The sequence below is a fragment of the Artemia sp. Qi Xiang Cuo genome, chromosome 17 (genome assembly GCF_049724085.1).
Source record: "Artemia sp. Qi Xiang Cuo chromosome 17, ASM4972408v1, whole genome shotgun sequence".
Classification (NCBI taxonomy): Eukaryota; Metazoa; Arthropoda; class Branchiopoda; order Anostraca; family Artemiidae; genus Artemia; species Artemia sp. Qi Xiang Cuo.
In genome coordinates this window covers 33,172,258-33,192,304 of record NC_142810.1, presented here as the reverse complement: position 1 = coordinate 33,192,304, position 20,047 = coordinate 33,172,258, and the positions used below count along the sequence as shown (strand labels likewise).

At 36.1% G+C, this 20,047-nt stretch overlaps 2 protein-coding genes across 15 annotated transcripts in view; one reads left to right on the top strand and one right to left on the bottom strand.

Annotated features, from left to right (window-relative positions):
- LOC148942121 (G patch domain and ankyrin repeat-containing protein 1 homolog) overlaps positions 1-16,365 on the top strand; it is a 41,651-nt gene extending 25,286 nt beyond the window's left edge. For 7 of the 10 annotated variants that reach the window (XM_089102971.1, XM_089102972.1, XM_089102973.1 and 4 more), the window contains one exon: positions 15,368-16,364. In XM_089102971.1, coding sequence (XP_088959097.1) covers positions 15,379-16,311 — 933 coding nt within the window. In that variant the 5' untranslated portion in view covers positions 15,368-15,378 and the 3' untranslated portion in view covers positions 16,312-16,364. Of the gene's footprint in view, positions 1-15,367 lie in introns of all 10 variants that reach the window. The other 3 variants (XM_089102978.1, XM_089102980.1, XM_089102979.1) reach the window with 1 other exon arrangement.
- A 339-nt stretch (positions 16,366-16,704) lies between these two features.
- Positions 16,705-20,047, bottom strand: part of LOC148942120 (decapping and exoribonuclease protein-like) — a 62,765-nt gene continuing 59,422 nt past the window's right edge. For 4 of the 5 annotated variants that reach the window (XM_089102916.1, XM_089102914.1, XM_089102915.1 and 1 more), the window contains exon 5: positions 17,569-17,864. In XM_089102916.1, the coding sequence (XP_088959042.1) occupies positions 17,676-17,864 (189 nt within the window). In that variant the 3' untranslated portion in view covers positions 17,569-17,675. Of the gene's footprint in view, positions 16,866-17,568; positions 17,865-20,047 lie in introns of those variants that run through there. The other variant, XM_089102919.1, reaches the window with a different exon arrangement.

Here is a 20,047-nt window from a genome sequence, read left to right as displayed (position 1 = left end):
GGCTTCCCAGTTGCAAAAAGAGTAATGCCACATGATGGCAAATGTTGAAAGAGGTAGGGGGGAGTAGGAATTTATTAAAATGTTTCTCTATACAGCTAATGTGTTACATTCCCATATTTACCAGCACAGAGGTGGAAAAAGCAAGGCAAATCATCATCAGCCCTGCCCTGAAATTTCATTTAGGTGGCAAATACTACTAGGAACTTAGTTTTCAGCAGTTTTAAATGGGAATATTTTTCTATTTCCATTTATATGAAGTACTTAAATGTATTTAAAAAAAATATATATGTAATATGTTTCTATGCTGATACCTCAAAAGAAGACTGGCTACAAAGAAAAGAACTAGTAGAAGAAATCAAGAAAAGAGTTGCTGCTTTTGAACAAAATTTAGGAATTAAAAATGGTTGTACAGTGACAAAAAAACGTGCTAAAACGGGGAGCCATTGCCCCAGAAACAGAATGGCCCTTTAAAAACCTATTCCCTACCTCTACATAGTATAAATAAAGGGAGTAATTTATCTGATCTATTTACAAACGCAGACTGTTTATCTACCAAAATTGATGAATTTCAAGCCCTAATATCAGCCCTCAAACCCCATGTCATTGTTATTACAGAATCACTACCCAAGAACTGTCAGCTACCAAATGTGGTGGAATTTTTCTTTTGTGTTCATACCTCATTAAAGTATATTGAAGTTAATGACCCAATCTCTGCAATTATAAGTGAATCCTTAGTAGTTGATGTGAAGTTACCTGGGTCATCAATTGCTTTTAGAGTTGTAGCCATTTATCGTAGTCCTTGTGTTATTGAATTGTCTACATTTAATAATCAAAAAATATTGCAGCATTTGTCCTCTGTCTCTTTATTTAGTTTTAAGTTTCTAGTAGTTGATGACTTTAACCTACCCTCTATTGATTGGAGCTCAAGTACTACGCAATTTTCTGATAAGTCGTTTGAAAATCAATTCCTACTAACTTTACATGAGCACTACTTGCATCAGCATATTCAAAACCCTACTCGTTTGCGCGCTAATTCAACCCCTTCAGTCTTAGACCTTGTAATTACAAAATCACCTGATGATGTTCTTTGTGTTGAGTTTTTACCACCACTAGGAAAAGGTGATCATTTGGTATTGATGATATTACTAAACTGTTTTTTGGGTTTTGCTGATATTCCAAATCGTTCTCCCAAATATGATTATGGTAGATTAAATTACGTTGCATTTTCAGATTATATTTCATCTCTTTCTATCCAAGAGGACTTACAGCAATTTAACGCTACCGCCGATGTGTCCTTGGATTTTATTAGCATGCCCTTAAAGAATGTAAAGATCGATGTACCAATATCTACTAGTAGACAGTTTTACAAAAATAGACAGATCCTTCCTCGGTATATTGTACAAATGTTAAAAGAAAAAGGTGATAGGTGGCGTGATCATGTAAGAATTAAAACTTTTGATTCGTGGTCAAATTAGAAATAATTATTCTAATCCTTTCCCCCTTTCCCAATAAGTATCTTTCTAAAATTTATCATAGAATTCGTTCTGGAACAAATGGACTAAGTTTCCTTGCATTCTCATATAAGTTTTCTAATTCAAGTGGTTCAATTCCCCTGTCCCCTCTTTGCAGGGATTGTAATATGAATGATGAAACAATTGACCATTGCCTATTTGAATGTAATATGCTGACGTCTGCACAACATACCTTGCTTTGTAAACTGTTAAAATTCTTCAAACACCACAAAATCTCACTATCAGCCAATAGCCTAGCCAACTATACCTGCACACAGAGCACAGAAATCGATATATATCATCTTATATTTGAACTCCTTGAGTCAAAAGATCTACTGAAAGATATCTGAGAATATCTAATAAATAAGAGACAACCAAGACAGAAGCTCTGTAACCCACAGAGTGAAGCAAAAAGAAGAGGGCTAAATAGTATCAACTGAATAGCCCGCCTGCTGTGAATTAGAAGAAGAAGAAGAGCTAGAAATAGAGCAACTAAATTGTACATACAACCCACTCCTGTATGAGCTTATACATAATAATACCCATTATGACAATGATAATGAAAAGGCTAACCTATTTGCAACTCTTTTTGTTAATAAGCTAACATCAAATAATCAAAGCAAACTGTCCACAATTCCTATGAACCCTAGTTACCAACTACGCCCAGGATCCGAGTACATAACTAATCCATTTTCAATCCAGGAATTGAATAATGCAATACATCATACGAGTATTAGGTCCAAAACTAGCAGTAGCTATGACAATATACACCTTACATGGATAAAGAATCTCACACCTTCATACAAACAAGAGCTGTTAAATTGTTATAATCACGCTTGGGCATCTTCTAGGTTCCCCAATATATGGAAATGTTCGTCCCTCCTACCAATCCTAAAGAAAAATAAACCAAAAGATAACCCTGAGTCTTATAGGCCCATAATGATTACACCTGTGATGGGAAAAATAATGGAGAAAATGATTTATCACAGACTCCTCTGGTTTGTTGAGAAAAATAACATGATCCCACACACTCAAACTGGATTCAGGAAATACCACTCCTCAACAGATGCTTTCATTTTTATAACAAGTTCAATAAATGAACATTTCTAAAAAAATAATATCCTAGTGGCAGCTTTCCTAGATTTTGAAGGAGATTATGACAATGTGAACCACCAAATCCTTTTAAATAAACTTGCAAACCTTGGAGTACCTCCTAAGCTAGTATCCTTTATTAAATCCTTCATATAAGTGCGAAGTTTCATTGTTTGTGTTGGTTCAGACTCTTCACAACAAAAGACAATATACAAAGTCCTACCTCAGGGAGCAGTCCTCAGTTGACTCCTTTTTGCCCTATATCTCTGGGACATGAACCTACCCCACACGAATCTACAATATGCTGATGATCTGGTGCTATGGTCATCTGGCAACACCTTTCAGATAGCACAGTCAAATCTGCAAAAGTCACTTTTCCAGTTTGAAAAATTCTCTCAACATTCAGATTTACCCATTGCACCCACCAAGTCAAAAATAATCCAATTTCACCGGACGCGAAACCATGTTAATGCAAAACTAACTCTAAATAAAACAACTATTCCAGAAGATAATAATATTAATTACCTAGGTCTCATGCTTGACCAAAAACTTAATTTCCACCTCCACATTTCAAACACAATAAAAAAATGTTATAGAAAAGCAAATATACTAAAAAGACTTCTTTCCACACCCTGGGGTTGTAAGGAGAAAAAAATACTCAAGTTTTATAAATCACATATAAGACCCCATAGTGACGATGGGCTCATTGTCTATGGTGCATGTGCAAAGACCCAGATGCAAAAAATTGAAACAACACAAAATGATATAATACGTCTCATATTTGGTCTTAGGAAACCCACAAGCACCAAGTTTCTGCTTATGGAGAGTGGATTAACAACAATCAGGGAGAGACGTAGCTTTCTCTTGATAAAACATCTTACAAAAATTGAATCAAATATATCACACACATTACATAATTGGTTAAGAAATCCAGCCATGTATAGAGGTATTGCAGATGAGTATGCCAATATTCAAAAGAAGTTCCCTGTACCGGAAAAGTCTATTGCACCTACTTTCCCCCAATCCCCTCCATCGAATTGGTCATTTCCCATAATAAATACTGAATTTTCAAAATGGAATAAAGATTTAACCCCCATTGCTTTTGTCCAGAAAAAATTTGCAGAACTTAATACAATTACTTATAAAAATCACTTCCAAATATTTGTTGATGGGTCAAAAATGGATGAGAAGGTTGCAAGGGGTGTTTTCCTTCCTCACCAGAAAATTGCAATGGGAGAGAGATTATTTAATAATTTATCTATAATGTCTGCTGAGTTAAATGCCATAATCATGGCATTAGAACACCTTAAGCAAAACCAACCTTTGATTGAAAATTCAAATAATATTATCATCTATTCCGACTCTTTATCAAGCCTTGAGTTGCTGGCCTCAGCTCCTCAATATAAGTTGGACATTGACACTTATCATTGTCTCAGTATTATTGATAATCTTGCTTCAAGCGGCATAAAAACTTACTTTCAGTACATTCCTAGCCACTCTGGCATAAGTGGTAATCATCAGGTTGATGAAATAGCAAAAAATGCTATAAATATTTACCAGCCAAGTGGGAGACCAATCCCAATTAGAGATATTTACCAAAGGAGGCTATCAGATATTAATTTTAATAAGACTAATCCTATCCTTTCCCCCATTCCCAATAAGTATCTTTCTAAAATTTATCATAGAATTCGTTCTGGAACAAATAGACTAAATTTCTTTGCATTCTCGTATAAGCTTTCTAATGCAAGTGGTTCATTTCCCCTGTGCCCTTTTTGCAGGCATTGTAATATGAATAATGAAACAATTGAACATTGCCTATTTGAATGTAATATGCTGACGTCTGCATAACATACCTTGCTTTGTAAACTGTTAAAATGCTTCAAACACCACAAAATCCCAATATCAGCCAAGAGCCTAGCCAACTATACCTGCACACAGAGCATAGAAATCGACATCTATCATCTTATATTTGAACTCCTAGAGTCGAAAGATCTGCTGAAAGATATCTGAATATATCTAATAAATATGAGGCAATCAAGCCAGTAGCTCTGTAGCCCACAGAGTGAAGCAAAAGGAAAAGGGCTAAATAGTTATACTGAAAAGCCCGCCTGCTGTAAAATAGAAGAAGAAGAAGAATTGCTTCGTTTAAATCGTCAAGAGGTGGAGTCAAATGTTATGGCATCAGTCCAAAGCTGCCTAAAATGATTTTGGAAGTATGTAAGAAGGAATCAAGTTTCACAATTCCCATCATCCACTTCCTTTAAAGATCCTGAAACTCTTTCACATATAGATGACAATTATGCAAAAACACAACTTTTCAGTAAGTTATTTGCTTCAGTTTTTACACAAACACACACCAAAACACATACACATCAAACACTCCGAAATCTTGATCCTGGAAAGGCGCCAGATATTGATGGATTTTCAAATATGACGTTACGTGAACTTGCATCAGTGCTTGCTGGCCCACTCACATATCTCTTTAATCTTTGTCTCTCGTCTGGTCAATGTCCTTCAGCTTGGAAAAGAGCAATCATTAGGCCCTTGTATAAGAATGGTTCTCAAAGTCCCATTTCAATAATTACAGACCAATTTCAAATACATCAATCTTTTCCCGTATAATGGAGAAAATTGTGGTGAGCAGAATCCAGGCACATTTTGAGGAAAATAATTTATGGTATTCTGCTCAGCATGGATTCCGTAAACGACGATCTTGTAACACGCAACTTCTTGAGGCTATTCATGATTTTCAATTGATGGTGGATAATAGTATTTTGTTTGATTGTATTTATATTGACTTTTCCAAAGCATTTGACAAAATTTCCATCCCACTTCTGATAAACAAATGTCAACTATATGGCATTGGCCCATGAACTAAAGCATGGATAACGCTTTATCTTACAAATAGAACCCAAGGTTGCGGTAAGTGATGCTCTGTCATCACCTATGTCTGTCATAAGTGGAGTTCCTCAAGGCAGTTGTCTTGGGCCAGTATTTTTCTGCCTTTTTATCAATGATTTGCCAGGCGTTGTTAGGAATTTGACCTTAAAAATGTTTGCAGATGATGTGAAAGTTTACAGGTCAGTCATGAGTGAACATGAGATTTCTTTACTTCAAGAGGATTTGGTTGCCCTGGGACAGTGGTGTACTGCAAACTCTATGTTCATTAATGAAACCAAGTGCAATGTTGTGCACTATTTGCGTAGACTCCCTCAACATTACCATTATTTTGTTGATGGTAAATCAATTTCAAATGTGGAATATATTCGAGACCTTGGGGTTTGCTTTGATTCAAGTCTCAAGTTTGATAAACATGTATCGGATATCATCCATAAGGCAAATTACCAATTACTACGTTTAAAGTGTACATTTTCTAAGTTTAATCTTCATTCATTGATTTCACTTTATGTATCCAATATACGTCCAATACTTGAGTATTGCTCATCAGTATGGTGATCCCTAAATAAGAGAGATAGAGAGAGGGCTGAGAGAGTGCAACGTAGGGCCACCAAACTCATACCTTCCTTAGACATCTACCTTACCACCAGACAATGCAGAGACTCCAGTTGCCTAGTCTTCAGTTCCATTGTGATAGAGATGACGTAATAAATACATTCCGCGTTGTTAGGAACATTGATAATACCAATCCAACTCACCTTTTCACTTTTACAGAATACGGTAGTACCCGTCAACACCAACATGAAATTTACCCACCATGTTCACAGAAAAGATTAGGCCAAAACTCTTTGTCTAGCCGAGTGTGGAAGACTTGGAATTCACTTCCATCGGTAATAGTTGCAGGTACCATGATCCAGTCTTTCAAAAGTAGTTTAGCCTCTACAGATTTCTATACTAGGTCTTACTACAATCCGTTTTGAAAATATTTTTATTTTTGTATTTGCTGATTTGTGACCAGTACGTTTTTCAGTTATTTTGTATGCTTACTTTTCGGTATGTTTAAATTATTATTAGATATGTTTCAGTTAGTTTGATATGCTACTGTATGTTTTAGATATTATGTTTTCAGTGTGTATGTTTATGTTATGTCAACATTGTCATAGATTTTTTTATAATTGTTTAGTGTGACAAGCTTGTTAAAGCTTACCGCATTTTGGTACTAATAAATAAATAAATAAATAAATATATTTATCAATAAGAAAATCCTACTGTAGAGGTTGTGATGGCTTCAGTTATGTAGAAGAGCAAAATTGTCACAAAATGTCCATCCATACAAACAATAATGCTCCTTTTCATCCAACCAAAATTCTTTAGTAGTAGTATTAACAAGAACTTTTCACCAGAATTACTGTTCATTGCCAGTTTTTAAGCATATTCAAATTTTATTCAAAATTGAAATTGCAAATTTAAACATAGGTACTAATCAACATACAATTATTGATCTGCACATTTTAGAAGCAGTTAACCAGGGATTTAAGGGATCAGTACCTCAAATTATATCATAGGTAGCGCGACAGCGCTGCCTAAGTAAAGAACGATGTGGGCACAATGTTTTTTTTTCCTCCATACCCGGGCACTTCGTATTGAAGGAGTTGTCGTAGAAACTTCGAAAAGGGCTCATTCGAATGGAGTGGCTAGTGCCCTTTTTAATAGTCGAAAGTGATTGGAGGGCAACTAGCCCCCCCCCACACACGCCCATCATTCCCCCAAACACATCCAATCAAAATTTTGATATAGCCATTTTTTCAGCGTCGTTGATTTCCAGATAGAAAATATGTTTTTGAGGAAGACACTCCCCCACAACCCTCGGGGCAAGGGTTTTAAGTTATGCCCTGAGGGCATATAAGAACGATGTTGGCACAATGTATCATTTATTATTTTTTTCCTTTAGAGCAGAGCACTTCGTATCGAAGAAGTTGTCGTAGAAACTTCGAAAAGGGCTCATTCAATTGAAAATTAGAGTGGCTTATGCCCTTTTTAATAGTCGAAAGTGATTGGAAGGCAACTAACACCCCTTCCACGCTCACCATTTCCTGAAACACCTCCAATCAAAATTTTTAGATAGCAATTTTCTTCAGCGTAGTTGATTTCCAGATGGAAAAGATGTTTTTGAAGAGGTCACTCTCCCACAACCCTCAGGGAAAGGGTTGTAAGTTATGCCCTGGGGGCATATAAGGTTCTTATAGAAGGCGTTGTCGTAGAAACTTCAAAAAAGGCTTATTCGATTGGAAATTCAAAGGGCTAGTGCTCTTTTTAATAGTTGAAAGCGATTGGAGGGAAACTAGCCCCCCCCCCCGCCACGCCCATCATCAACATCCAATCAAAATTTTTAGATAGCCATTTTGTGCAGTGGAGCTGATTTCCAGATAGAAAATGTTTTTGAGGAGGACACTCCCCCACAACCCTCATGGCAAGGGTTGTAAGTTATGCCCTGGGGGCATATAAGGTTTTTATAGAAGGCGTTGTCGTAGAAACTTCAAAAAAGGCTCAATTGATTGGAAATTCAAAGGGCTGGTGTCCTTTTTCATAGTCAAAAGTGATTGTAGGGCAAATAGCCCCCCCCCCCCGCCCATCAATCCCCCAAACACATCCAATCAAAATTTTGAGATAGCCATTTTGTTCAGTGTAGTTTGATTTCCAGATGAAAATATGTTTTTGAGGAGGACACTCCCCGACAACCCTCGGGCAAGGGTTGTAAGTTATGCCCTGGGGGCATATAAGGTTTTTATAGGACTTGTTGTCGTGGAAACTTTAAAAAGGGCTCATTTTATTGGAAATTGAAATGGCTAGTGCCCTTTTTAATAGTCGAAAGTGGTTGGCAGGCAACTAACACCCCTTCCACGCCCACCATTCCCCCAAACACATCCAATAAAAATTTGTCCCACGACGTTCAAAGTTCAAAAATTATACCTTTGAGCAGGACACTTGCCCCACAGTCTTCAGGGCAAGGGTTATAAGTTATGCCCTGGGGGCATATAAGGTTTTTATTGAAATCTTTGTCGTAGAAACTTGAAAAAGGGCTCATTCGATTTAAAATTCAAAGGGCTGGTACCCTTTTTAATAGTCGAAAGTGATTTGAGGGCCACTAACCCCCCTCTCACGCCCACCTTTTCCCCAAACACATCCAATCAAAATTTTTAGATAGCCATTTTATTCAACGTTGAAAATTTAGGACATTAGATCTTTGAGGATGACAACCCCTCCCCCCAGAGACCTCAGGGCAAGGGTTGTAAGTTATGCCCTGGGGGCATATAAAGTCTTTATTGAAAACGTTGTCGTAGAAAGTTCAAAAGGGATAATTCAATTGGAAATTGAAAGGGCTAGTTTCTTTTTTTAATAGTTGAAAGTGATTGTAGGGTAACTAACGCCGCTCTCACGCCCATTAATTCTCCAAACACATTCAATCAAAATTTTGAGGTATCCATTTTCTTCACCGTAGATTAAAGTTCTGAAAGTTAGGTCTTTTAGGGTTATACCCCCCCCAGAGTCCTCAGTGCAAGGGTTGTAAGTTATGCCCAGGGGGCATATCAAGTTTTTATTGAAAGCGTTGTCGTAGAAACTTCAAAAGGGCTCACTCAATTGGAAATTGAAAGGGCTATTGCCTTTTTTAATAGTTGAAAGTGACAGGATAGTGACTATCGCCCCTCTCATTTGATTTGAAATTGAAATTGCCAGTTAAACTGGCATAATTTACAACCCTTGCCCTGAGGGCTGTGGGGGGATTGTCATCCTCAAAGACCTAATTTCCAGAACTTTAAACTACGTTGAACAAAATGGCTATCCCAAAATTTTGATTTAATGTGTTTGGGGAAATGGGGGGGCGTGAGAGGGGGGTTAGTTGCCCCTCAATCACTTTTGACTATCAAAAAGGCACTAGCCCTTTCAATTTCCAATCAAATGAGCCCCTTTTGAAGTTTCTGCAACAGTGCTTTCTATAAAAAAAAAAACCCTCTATGCCCGAAGGGCATAGCTTACAGCCCTTACCCGGAGGGCGGGGAGGGGGAGGGGGGGTTGTCATCCTCAAAGACCTAATTTCCAGAACTTTCAACTATGTTGAAAAAAAATGGCTATCTCAAAATTTGATTGGATGTGTTTGGGGAAATGGTGGGCGTGAGAGAGGGGTTAGTTGCCCTCATCAGTTTCTACTATTAAAAAGTGTAGTAGCCCTTTCAATTTCCAATTTAATGAGCCCTTTTTGAAGTTTCTACAACAATCCTTTCTATAAAAACCTTATATTAATTACGTTGAACAAAATTGCTATCTCAAAATATTGATTTGATGTGTTTGGGGAAATAGTGGGCTTGAGAGGGGGGTTAGTTGCCCTCCAACCACTTTCGACTTTTAAAAAGGGCACTAGCCCTTTCAATTTCCAATCGAATGAGCACTTTTTGAAAACCTTATATGCCCCCAGCGCATAACTTACAACCCTTGCCCTGAGGGTTATGGGGGGGGGGGTTGTCATCCTCAAAGACCTAATTTCCAGAACTTAAAACTACGTTGAGCAAAATGGCCATCTCAAAATTATGATTGTATGTGTTTGGGGAAATGGTGGGCTTGAGAGCAGGGTTATTTGCCTTCCAATCACTTTTGACTATTAAACAGGGCACTAGCTCTTTTAATTCCAAACGAATGAGCCCTTTTTGAAGTTTCTGCAAGAATACTTTCGATAAGAAAAAACTTATATGCCCCCAGGCCATAACTTACAACCCTTGTTCTGAGGGCTTTGTGGGGGGTTGTCATCCTCAAAGACATAATTTCCAGAACTTTCAACTACGTTGAAAAAAATGGCTATCAAAATTTTGATTGGATGCGTTTGGGGAAGTGGTAGACCTGAGAGGGTGGTTATTTGCCCTCCAATCACGTTCGACTATCACAAAGGGCGCTTGCCCTTTCAATTTCCAATCGAATGAGCCCTCTTTGAAGTTTTTACGAAACCAATTTTTGTAAAACCTTATATGCACCCAGGGCATAACTTATAACCTTTACCCTTAGGGCTGTGGGTGGGTTCAAGGCCTAATTTCCAGAACTTTCAACTATGTTGAACAAAATGTCTATCTCAAAATTTTGATTGGATGTGTTTGGGGAAATGGTGGGCGTGAGAGGGGTGTTAGTTGCTTTGAATCACTTTCGACTATTAAAAAGCGCACTAGCCCTTTCAATTTCCAATTGAATGAGCCCTTTTAGAAGTTTCTATGACAACGGTATCTATAAAAACCTTATATGCCCCCTGGGCATAACCTTGCCCTGAGGGATGTGGGGGTTTGTTATCCTCAAAGACATAATTTCCAGAACTTCCAGCTACATTGAACAAAATGGCTATCTCAAAATTTTGATTGGATGTGTTTGGGGAAAGGGTGGGCGTAAGAGAGGGGTTAGTTCCTCTCCAATCACTTTCGACTATTAAAAAGGGCACTATCCCTTTCAATTTTCAATCAAATGAGCCCTTTTGAAGTTTCTACGACAACGCTTTCTGTAAAAACTTTATATGCCCCCAGGGTATAACTTACAACCATTGCTTTGAGGGCTGTGAGAAGGTTATCATCCTCAAAGACCTAATTTCCAGAACTTTCAACTACGTTGAACAAACTAGATATCTCAAAATTTTGATTGCATGTGTTTGGGGAAATGGTGGGCAAGAGAGGGGGGTTAGTCGCCCTCCAATCACTTTCAACTATTAAAAAGGGCACCAGCCCTTCCAATTTCCAATCGAATGAGCCCTTTTTGAGTTTTTTACGACGACGCTTTCCATGAAAGCATTATATACCCCCAGGGCATAACTTACAAGCCTTGCCCTGGGGGCTGTGGGTGGGAGGGGTTGACATCCTTAAAAATCCATTTCCAGAACTTTCCACTTCGTTGAACAAAATGTCTTTTTCAAAACTTTTATTGGATGCGTTGGGGAAATGGTGGGCGTGAGAGGGGGGTTAGTTGCCCTCCAATCACTTTCAACTGTTAAAAAGGGCACTAGCCCTTTGTCATCCTTAATGACCTAATTTCCAGAACTTTCAACTAGTTTGAACAAAATTTTTATCTCAAAATTTTGATTGGTTGTGTTTGGGGAAAGGGTGGGCGTGGAAGGGGTGTTAGTTGCCTTCCTATCACTTTCAGCTATTAAAAAGGGCGCAAGCACTTCCAGTTTCCAATCAAACGAGCCCTTGTTGAAGTTTTTACAATAAAGTTTTTGGTACGAAGTGCCCTGGTATAAAAGAAAGAAAAAATAAATAAATAATACATTGTGCCAACATCATTCTTTGGGGGGGGGGGGGGTGATCATCCTCAAAGACCTAATTTCCAGAACTTTCACCTACGTTGAACAAAATGGCTATCTCAAAATTTTGATTGGATGTGTTTGGGGAAATAGTGGGCGTGAGAGGGGGGTTAGTTGCCCTCCAATCACTTTCGACTTTTAAAAGGGCACTAGCCCTTTTTAACATAAACCACTTTGTCCTAAACCACTCTCTGGATCTGAGCAGAGCTGAGCAGTAGCTGAGCAGAATCTTCCTTATTGCCTAAGAAAGTATTTCATTTTATCATTTCCCCTCCCCCTAATTTCCATGAACTGGTGCCATAGATTGCAAACTGATGTGACACATTTTTAAGCTTTGTTAAGCTTCTATTGATGCTGTCTACATTTAACTTTAAAGCCCATGGGAAATACTTATCTAATTTTTTTCAAATCTGTGTTTCAAAAAAAAGAAGAAAAAATGGCCCTATTTTGGAAGCAGGAACAGGGCTCAAATTAAAATTTTTTCCTGTACATTAAACATCAAATGTTGGACATAAAGCTGAAAAAATTGTCTATACAGCCCTGTGAATATTTAAGAAATTTAATTTGGACATTTGTAATTGCAGAGGCCAATCATACAAAAATGCTTTGAATATGTCTTGTATGTATGCCATTTGGCATTCCCAACGTTTTTGGCATTCGGTAAAAATTTTCACCGACGGTGAAAATTTCGGCAGAAATTTTACAAAATAAGCTGAAATTTAGCAAAATTCTTGATTTCTGCAGAAAATTCGGCATAACACAGATAGCGATTTGGTAAAAATTTACGAAGATCGCCCCCCCCCCCCCCAATAAAATAAGCCTCAGGTCCAACAAAAGTTTGTCCAACATACAAATAGCAAGAAAAACTATGGTTTCTTTAAAAAAAAAAAAAAAAAAAAAAAAAAAATAATATATATATGTTTACCAGTAAGAAACCTCAGCAGTCAGGGCTTCTACTATTACTACTTCAGCTCTTACAATTTAAATGAATCAAAAGAGTGTAGGTCTATCCAGGTTGTCGAAGAGCATAGATAGAATTTTTTGGAAATGACATTAAGTTTTATTTTTAGGTCAACTTGGTGCTGTAGTTGACCTAAAAACGAACAGAAATAAAGTCAAATAATCTTCCAATTTCCAACCATAAAAGTACAACAAACCACTATCAATAAATAAATGAAACTTAAAACTAACAGAAATTACAATCAATGACTGAGTCAAACTCAAAAAGAGCAAAAATTAACTTGGGTATGGCTGACAAACCCCATGTCTTCTCAAGACCAGAACATAATTTGCACTTAACTGAAAACAAAATATATTTTAAGTGTTTTCACTTTTTTTGCTTTGATAAATGAAAAATTATTAAAACATTAAGGAATAAATGCCTGTATATGTATATTAAACTGTCAATCCATAGTCATTTTTTTCAGTAAAGTGCAAATTATGTTCTGGTCTTGAAAAGGCATTGAGTTTGTCAGCACTGCTCATGTTAATTTTTGCTCGTTTTGAATTTGACTCAGTCATTTATTGTAAATTCTGTTTGTTTTAGTTTCATTTATTTATTGATGGTGATTTGTGGTAGTTTTATGCTTGGAAGATTATTTGGGTTAATGGAGCTCTTCACTTTTCTTTGAAAACTTGTTTTGTGGAAAAGTTTTTGAAATTAATTGTAAGCAAAGAGTGAACAGGTCTTTCTATGTTGCAAGGAAAACTTTTTTACTATTTCCAAAATAACGACAATAATACTTCATTTAATACTAGGTAGTTAAGAAGATGGTACAGGAGCAACATGGATAATGAGAACTAGACTAGGAATTGTTGCACTTTATTGACGATTGCGAATGCCAAAATTTAGTCTTGCCATCTGATATATTACTATTTATTAAGAGTAAAAAATAGTATTAAGATTACCAAATTTAGAAATATTATTTACAACTACAGTGTATTTATTTTTGCCTGTATCTAAAACATCTGGGAAAGGTCATTCTCGATACTTTTTATTTTAACTTATAAGTAAACTGTTCAAATTTTTCCAAGTTCAGTTGCATTAATATACAAAATTAGTCAGATAAAATGGGTTGAAACACTGGTCTTTGCTTGTTCAAAACTTATGCTATGCAAGCGTGCTAGCTGGGGAGGGGGTGTACCCCTCCTAGATTGTAAAAAAATACCGCTTTTCATTTCTTTTAAAAAAATTGAAAAAAAATAGAAATTCCCTAGATTTGAAAGTATTTTTTTTTTTTTTTGTATTTTCATTCAAAAAAAAAGGAAAACAATCCTTCGTGAATTGGCGCCCCTGATTCCATTTTATTTCAAGCGCTGCTTTATGAGGCTAAAGCTTGTTATTATTTAGAACTCAGTGATTTTAAATTGTTGGTCCAAGTTACAGTAAAAAAAAATAAACATGGAGTAAAATCTACAAAAAAAACTTTATGCAAAGTCGTTTTTCTTAAAACCCTTCACAAGCCAGTGTTAAATTTATTAAACTTGTGTGTAACTATTGCCTTGAAATAGATCAAAATAGTTTACAAGTAAAACTTATTTTCAAAAAGAATGAATTTTTTAAAGTACCAGGGATAGGCAAATTAAAATTCGATTTTTGAATTGGTTAAATAGAAACTTACACAGCCACATATATTTCAAAGGATCGCGAAAATCGGAATTCAGTTTTAATGAAAAAGACCTCCTACAAATAGCAGGTTCCTACAAATAGTAGTTTTTCAAAATAGCAGGCACCAAATTAAAAAAAAAAGAAATATGGATGAAAAATCCTTAAAATAAGCTAAAAATTTATAGCACTAAGCAGTTTAAGAGGGTTCAGCTTTTATTTGAAGGTGTAGTTGTCTTTGGTGATCAGTAGATTGTCAATGTTTGAATTTCAATAGACAAAAAGCAATTTGAAAGTTAGCTAATTAGTTTTGTTTGTTTATTTTTACAGTTCAACGACATCGGGTTTGTGAACCACACATAATTCCGAAATAACAAATGAAGAATCTTAGAAAATTGTGGTTTTCAGATATTAATAGACCTAAGATGGGACCAGAGGGGGAAATGTTTTTATTTTGATGTCTTTAGCAGTTTAAGGAAGATGAAAGTTAACAAAAAGATATTGCTTGGTCTCCCCAATAAATCAAAACAAATGCCCTCAGTAAGTATATTGCCATTAAAAAAAAGTATAACATAGAGAAGATAGCCATGTGTTTATTAGTTTTGTACCACATTCGTTTATAGGGTCTTTATAGATGTGTGGGCACAGGAAGAAAGAATCCCTCCAAGATTGGTTGGACAAACCTCTTTAGCAAAAAAACTAGGCCTAAAACCTCACTGGGTTTTTTTCAGGCCAATCCCAAAAAAATTCACCTATATCACCACCCATCACCCCTGTCCCAGTTTGAACATGCCTTTACATGTCTCATTCTGTTATCTTTAAGACGGGATCTAAGATTGGTGCCTTCTTCTTAATGCTGTCATTTGGTTTGTAGCCTACTTCTTTTTCTCTTGCTCTCTTTCATTCTGAGCTGAAAGCACATATATTTTACAGGTGGTTTGACAATGCAGGAGCAAAATTTATACAAAAAGTTCGTAAAAAGTATAGAACTCCAGGGATCCAGTGAAATTTTTTGTGACTTAGCAGTTGCGACTCCAATACATCATATGACCTGTCAAATTTCGGATAGTCTCTACAAAGAGCTGCCAGAACCCTCTGTTTCAGAAAAAGATACCAAAGATATAATTTATCTTGGGAAAGTGCATCCAAAATCCGATGGTGTCAGCAAGCATGAGTTTTTTAAAGCTACTGAGCGGGATGATGTTGACACTATTGAGAGAGCTTTAAATCAAGGTTTTTATGTTGACACAAAAGATGAATTTGGGTGGACTCCTTTAATGTGTGCTATTTGTGCTAAAGCAGAAAATGCAGTCAAGATTCTGCTTCAATATGGAGCGTCTCCAAAACATCAAGAACATAGTGGAATGTCAGTCATGGAATTGGCAAGAGAAAAAGAGATGACTCATTTGATTAAAAACCTTGAGAGTGAACATTCTATTGAACAAAACAAAAGTGAAGATATAATCTTAGAAAATCATTACTGTGCTAAGTGTGAGTGTGAAGTGAAAGATCAAAGTTTAAAAGCACACAAAAATTCCATGATTCATTTGTTTAATTTAGGACCAGTTTCTGATGTACCTTCGTATATGCTACCAGAATCTAATATTGGGTATCAGTTAATGTTAAAATCCGGATGGAATCCAAATGTTGGACTTGGCCCAGAGGGTAAAGGGAAAAAGGTTCCTACAAAAACAGCCTTGAAAACGTCCCGTAAAGGGCTGGGTGCAGAAAAACTGGAACCAAGGGTAACACATTTTAAACCCTACGAAATTTATAAGGAGGTTGCAAGAACTCCTGCCTCAACAAAGAAAAAAAAAGAGAAAGGGGATCAGGATCCAAAGAAAACCGCTGAAATCAGACGGTCACTGTTTTTTTAAGTGAATTTTATACAATTGCTGCGATGTGTATTTAAAACTTATTATTTTTTTTTTATTTATAACATATTTTCACATATTCAATTATAAATCTATCAATATGTTATAATTTTGTAAGTATTTGTTTGAAAGGGGATAGCACAAAATTTTCTATGAATTCCTTATTTGGGCTTCAAAAATAGAGGGTAGTTTTTATGTTTTGAAGAAGCTTGTACTTTCAAGAGATGGCGAGGTAAAACAATTTACCATTGAAACATTTCTTAGACGATGTCGGCTGTCGATTCAAAAACATGTACAAAGAGACAAAGAGTGAATAATTTTTCATACAAGGCAGTGAAAACTGCAATATGAATTGATACCAAACATTTTGAACTTATTTTTTAACAGAGAAACAAGAAAAGGAAAAATTATATTTTAAGTAACAGAAAAACAGTAGAAAATAAAAACAAACATTCACATCTCCACAAAGTTCTACAGTTGGAATTGCCAAAAAGCAAGATTACATGCTCCTCTGTAAATTACAATGCAGCTGTTCTTTCCTTTTTCTTGCTTTTCCACTGAAAAAGAATTCTGGATGTTAGTTCAAAATATTTGACATATTTTTGTGTTTTAGCTTCACTGCTTTGTTATTTATTTTGCAATGATTAATTCAGCAAATATACGACATATGAAATTAACAAATAAATTTAAAGCAGTGACTAAAAAGATAATACATTTGTATGCTATTACTTTTCAATTTGTAAGGGAGCCAGCTATGTATCAATCTGAGAAAAGGTGAAATCCTCTACCCCTCTCCCATACGCAGATATCTAGTAACCAAAAGGATGAATCTATAGGAATCGTAACATTAGTGGGGGGGGGGGGTTCGTAATTTTCATATTGAGGCTCCAGTATCCCTAGTTTTTTTTTAATAAAGGGTATGTTGAACTAATTTTAGTGGGGATGAAGTCTGAACCCCCCCCCCCCTGTCCCACCCCCAATCCTTTACCAAACCCTAAATTTTTACGACAAACCCTAGTTTACATAATATGCGCTAGCTAATATATCTAAATTTATAATCCTTTCAAACATTTGCTTATTTCTTCGGGGAGATTTTGTTTTCGTCACAGGAACGTTGGAGAGGGGGGGGGGGCTAATAACAACTTTTCTTCAATATTCCTCCCAATGAACATCTTTGCTCTTGCCCTCCTCCCTAACTCAAATAACAATAAATAAAATACGTTGTCTCTCAAAACATACAGATCCTCCCTAGCTTAGTAACTACTAGATAAAAAAACGCTTCGTCATGAACAGTTTCATAATAGTAGATGTGTTATATATTTCAATTATAAAAACAAAATTTAAATGTGTATGCATAACAAAAATCACTATTCAATAAACCAGTGAGGTAGAACTGATGATTTAGTATCTCTGGGGAGTTTCTTAAACATAACTGATCTTCCTGGAGACCATTCAATTGTACCTCCTTCTAGATCGCCCAAGTTATCAAGCTCTGCTTTTATAAAGCCTAAAATATCATGCAGGAAGTTGATGCAAGCATTGCCACTCCATAAAAACTAGAAATAAAATTACAGGGTTTCAATGCATCCGAGGAAACCTACAGCAACTACAAGTGACAAAAAGTGCGTTTTCAGTTATCAACTTTGAATACATTACGTTCAGAATTTGCATAAAAATAGATCTTGTTCACTTTAATGCTAAACCTTAGACCAGTGAGAAATAGCTGTTACCTTATGTTAAACACTGATTAAACTGTAAAATTTAATTTGACGATCCCATGTGACACATCCAACGGGCATAAAAATCTACATGCTGATGAATTTATTTGGGGGATCCTTTTTTTTTTGGGGGGGGGCATTCCTGGAAATGCAAAAAACCTTATTGTGCAAAAAACCATACAAATCAAATATCCCTAGAGAGGATATGCTCTCCCCCCCCCCCCTGTGTGCGTGCCTAAGAATACATAGGCAGGTCTACTATATTTCTGCTGTATGTGCGACCTTCCGGGAACAATCTCCCTCGATAGTCTTCTGGTCATGGTGAGTGTAGCCAAGTGTTGGCACTGAAGTAAAGAGAACACAAGATATTTATCAAAAAAATTGTATACGAATATTGTTAGACCAAAGAACAATTTTTTAGTGATGGAGTGCTCTTTACGACCATTGCCCCGTATCCTCACCCCACTCTTACCTGGTGCTTGGTGCACTCGAACTGGTACTTTTATTAATGCAAGAAACATGGCGGGCTGGTAATAATAAGTTTTACTTGTCAATTATCTTTCCAAACATATGCACCAAGGAAATACGCCTTATTTTTTTTAAGTAGTACAAGAAAAAAAGAAAAAACTTTTAGCAAATTTCTCTTGTGAGAGAGTAATCATTCTTCAAGCTTTGAGACATAAAAAATGGGATTATAGCGTAAACGGTGGTGAGTGGGGGGGGGGGGGGCGTTAGCCGCATTAAATATAAGATAATTTATGTTAATTTTAAATATCAATGATATTCTTTGCCTTCCTCAATAATTTGAATTCGGTTTGTTTCTAATACCGTATTCAGAGTTGTCCCAAACAGGAAAGTGACTTCCACTTCTTTCTCAACTCTACGCAAAACTTCAACATTTTTGCTTATTCCAAAAATATTCCTTCAAACGACAGAAGATAAGATGAAAACACCGCCCTCATATTGATCTGAAAGACCCCTAACCAGGGTTGCCACCCGGTGAAACAAAAAATCACTAGATTGTTGAAAAATAAATCACTAAATTAGCACATAAATCACTAGATTATTGACTAAAAATCACTAGAATTATAATACTCTTTATCATTGTAATTAATAATTGTTTTGTTTCTTTACCATGTTCTATACAGGCGCACCCACAGGAAGGGGGTAAAATTACCCCCCTAGATGTGGAAAAATATCAAGATTGATGTTCTAATTTTTATCAAGCCAAAATTACCCTTGAAATTTTGAAAAATGCCTTTTTGCATCTTTATGCAGAGAATATAACAAAATCCTTGCTTCCTCCTTGTATTTTCCGGAAATGGTATACCCCGATCACTGAAAATTGGTTATCAGTATTTTCTTTTTACTCTTGTTGAGAGGGTATAATTTCTGGGACACCAGCGACAATTTTGAAAATGACCTTTTTATATTTTCATGGAAAAAAATTATCTCACCCTTCACAAATTTCGATAAACCTCGGTCTTATTGCTTCTTTAATAAACAAAAAAATACTTGTTATTTATACGGAACACAACCAAGAATTAAAGTTATGTTAATCCTAATGAAATATGCCAAAATATGATGAAAATATAATACTTTAGTTTATATAATAATATAATTATATTATGATAATATAATTTGGTCCATATATTTGCACATTAGGGGGGTGTGGGAGTAAAGTAACCTAACTAAACCTTACCTTACCCCACCCCCTAATGTACAAATATATAGCCCAACTTCCACAAGCCCAGTGTTTTCTGTCACCCGTTATTTGTCTTTTTGGATGTGAAACTGGTTTTCATAGATCATACATTGTCCTTATTATCCTTAGCAAATTATCCTTAGCATACTTTCATCCCCAGACCTATCCTCAGGGCTTGCGTGGGTTATGTTAAATCTAAAGGTATAGATTTGGAGCTTTCAACTATGCTAAACCAAATGGCTATCTCAAACTTTTGATCGAATAATTTCTGAGGAAATGGAAGGTGGGAGGGGGCTAGTACCCTTCTGATCTTTTT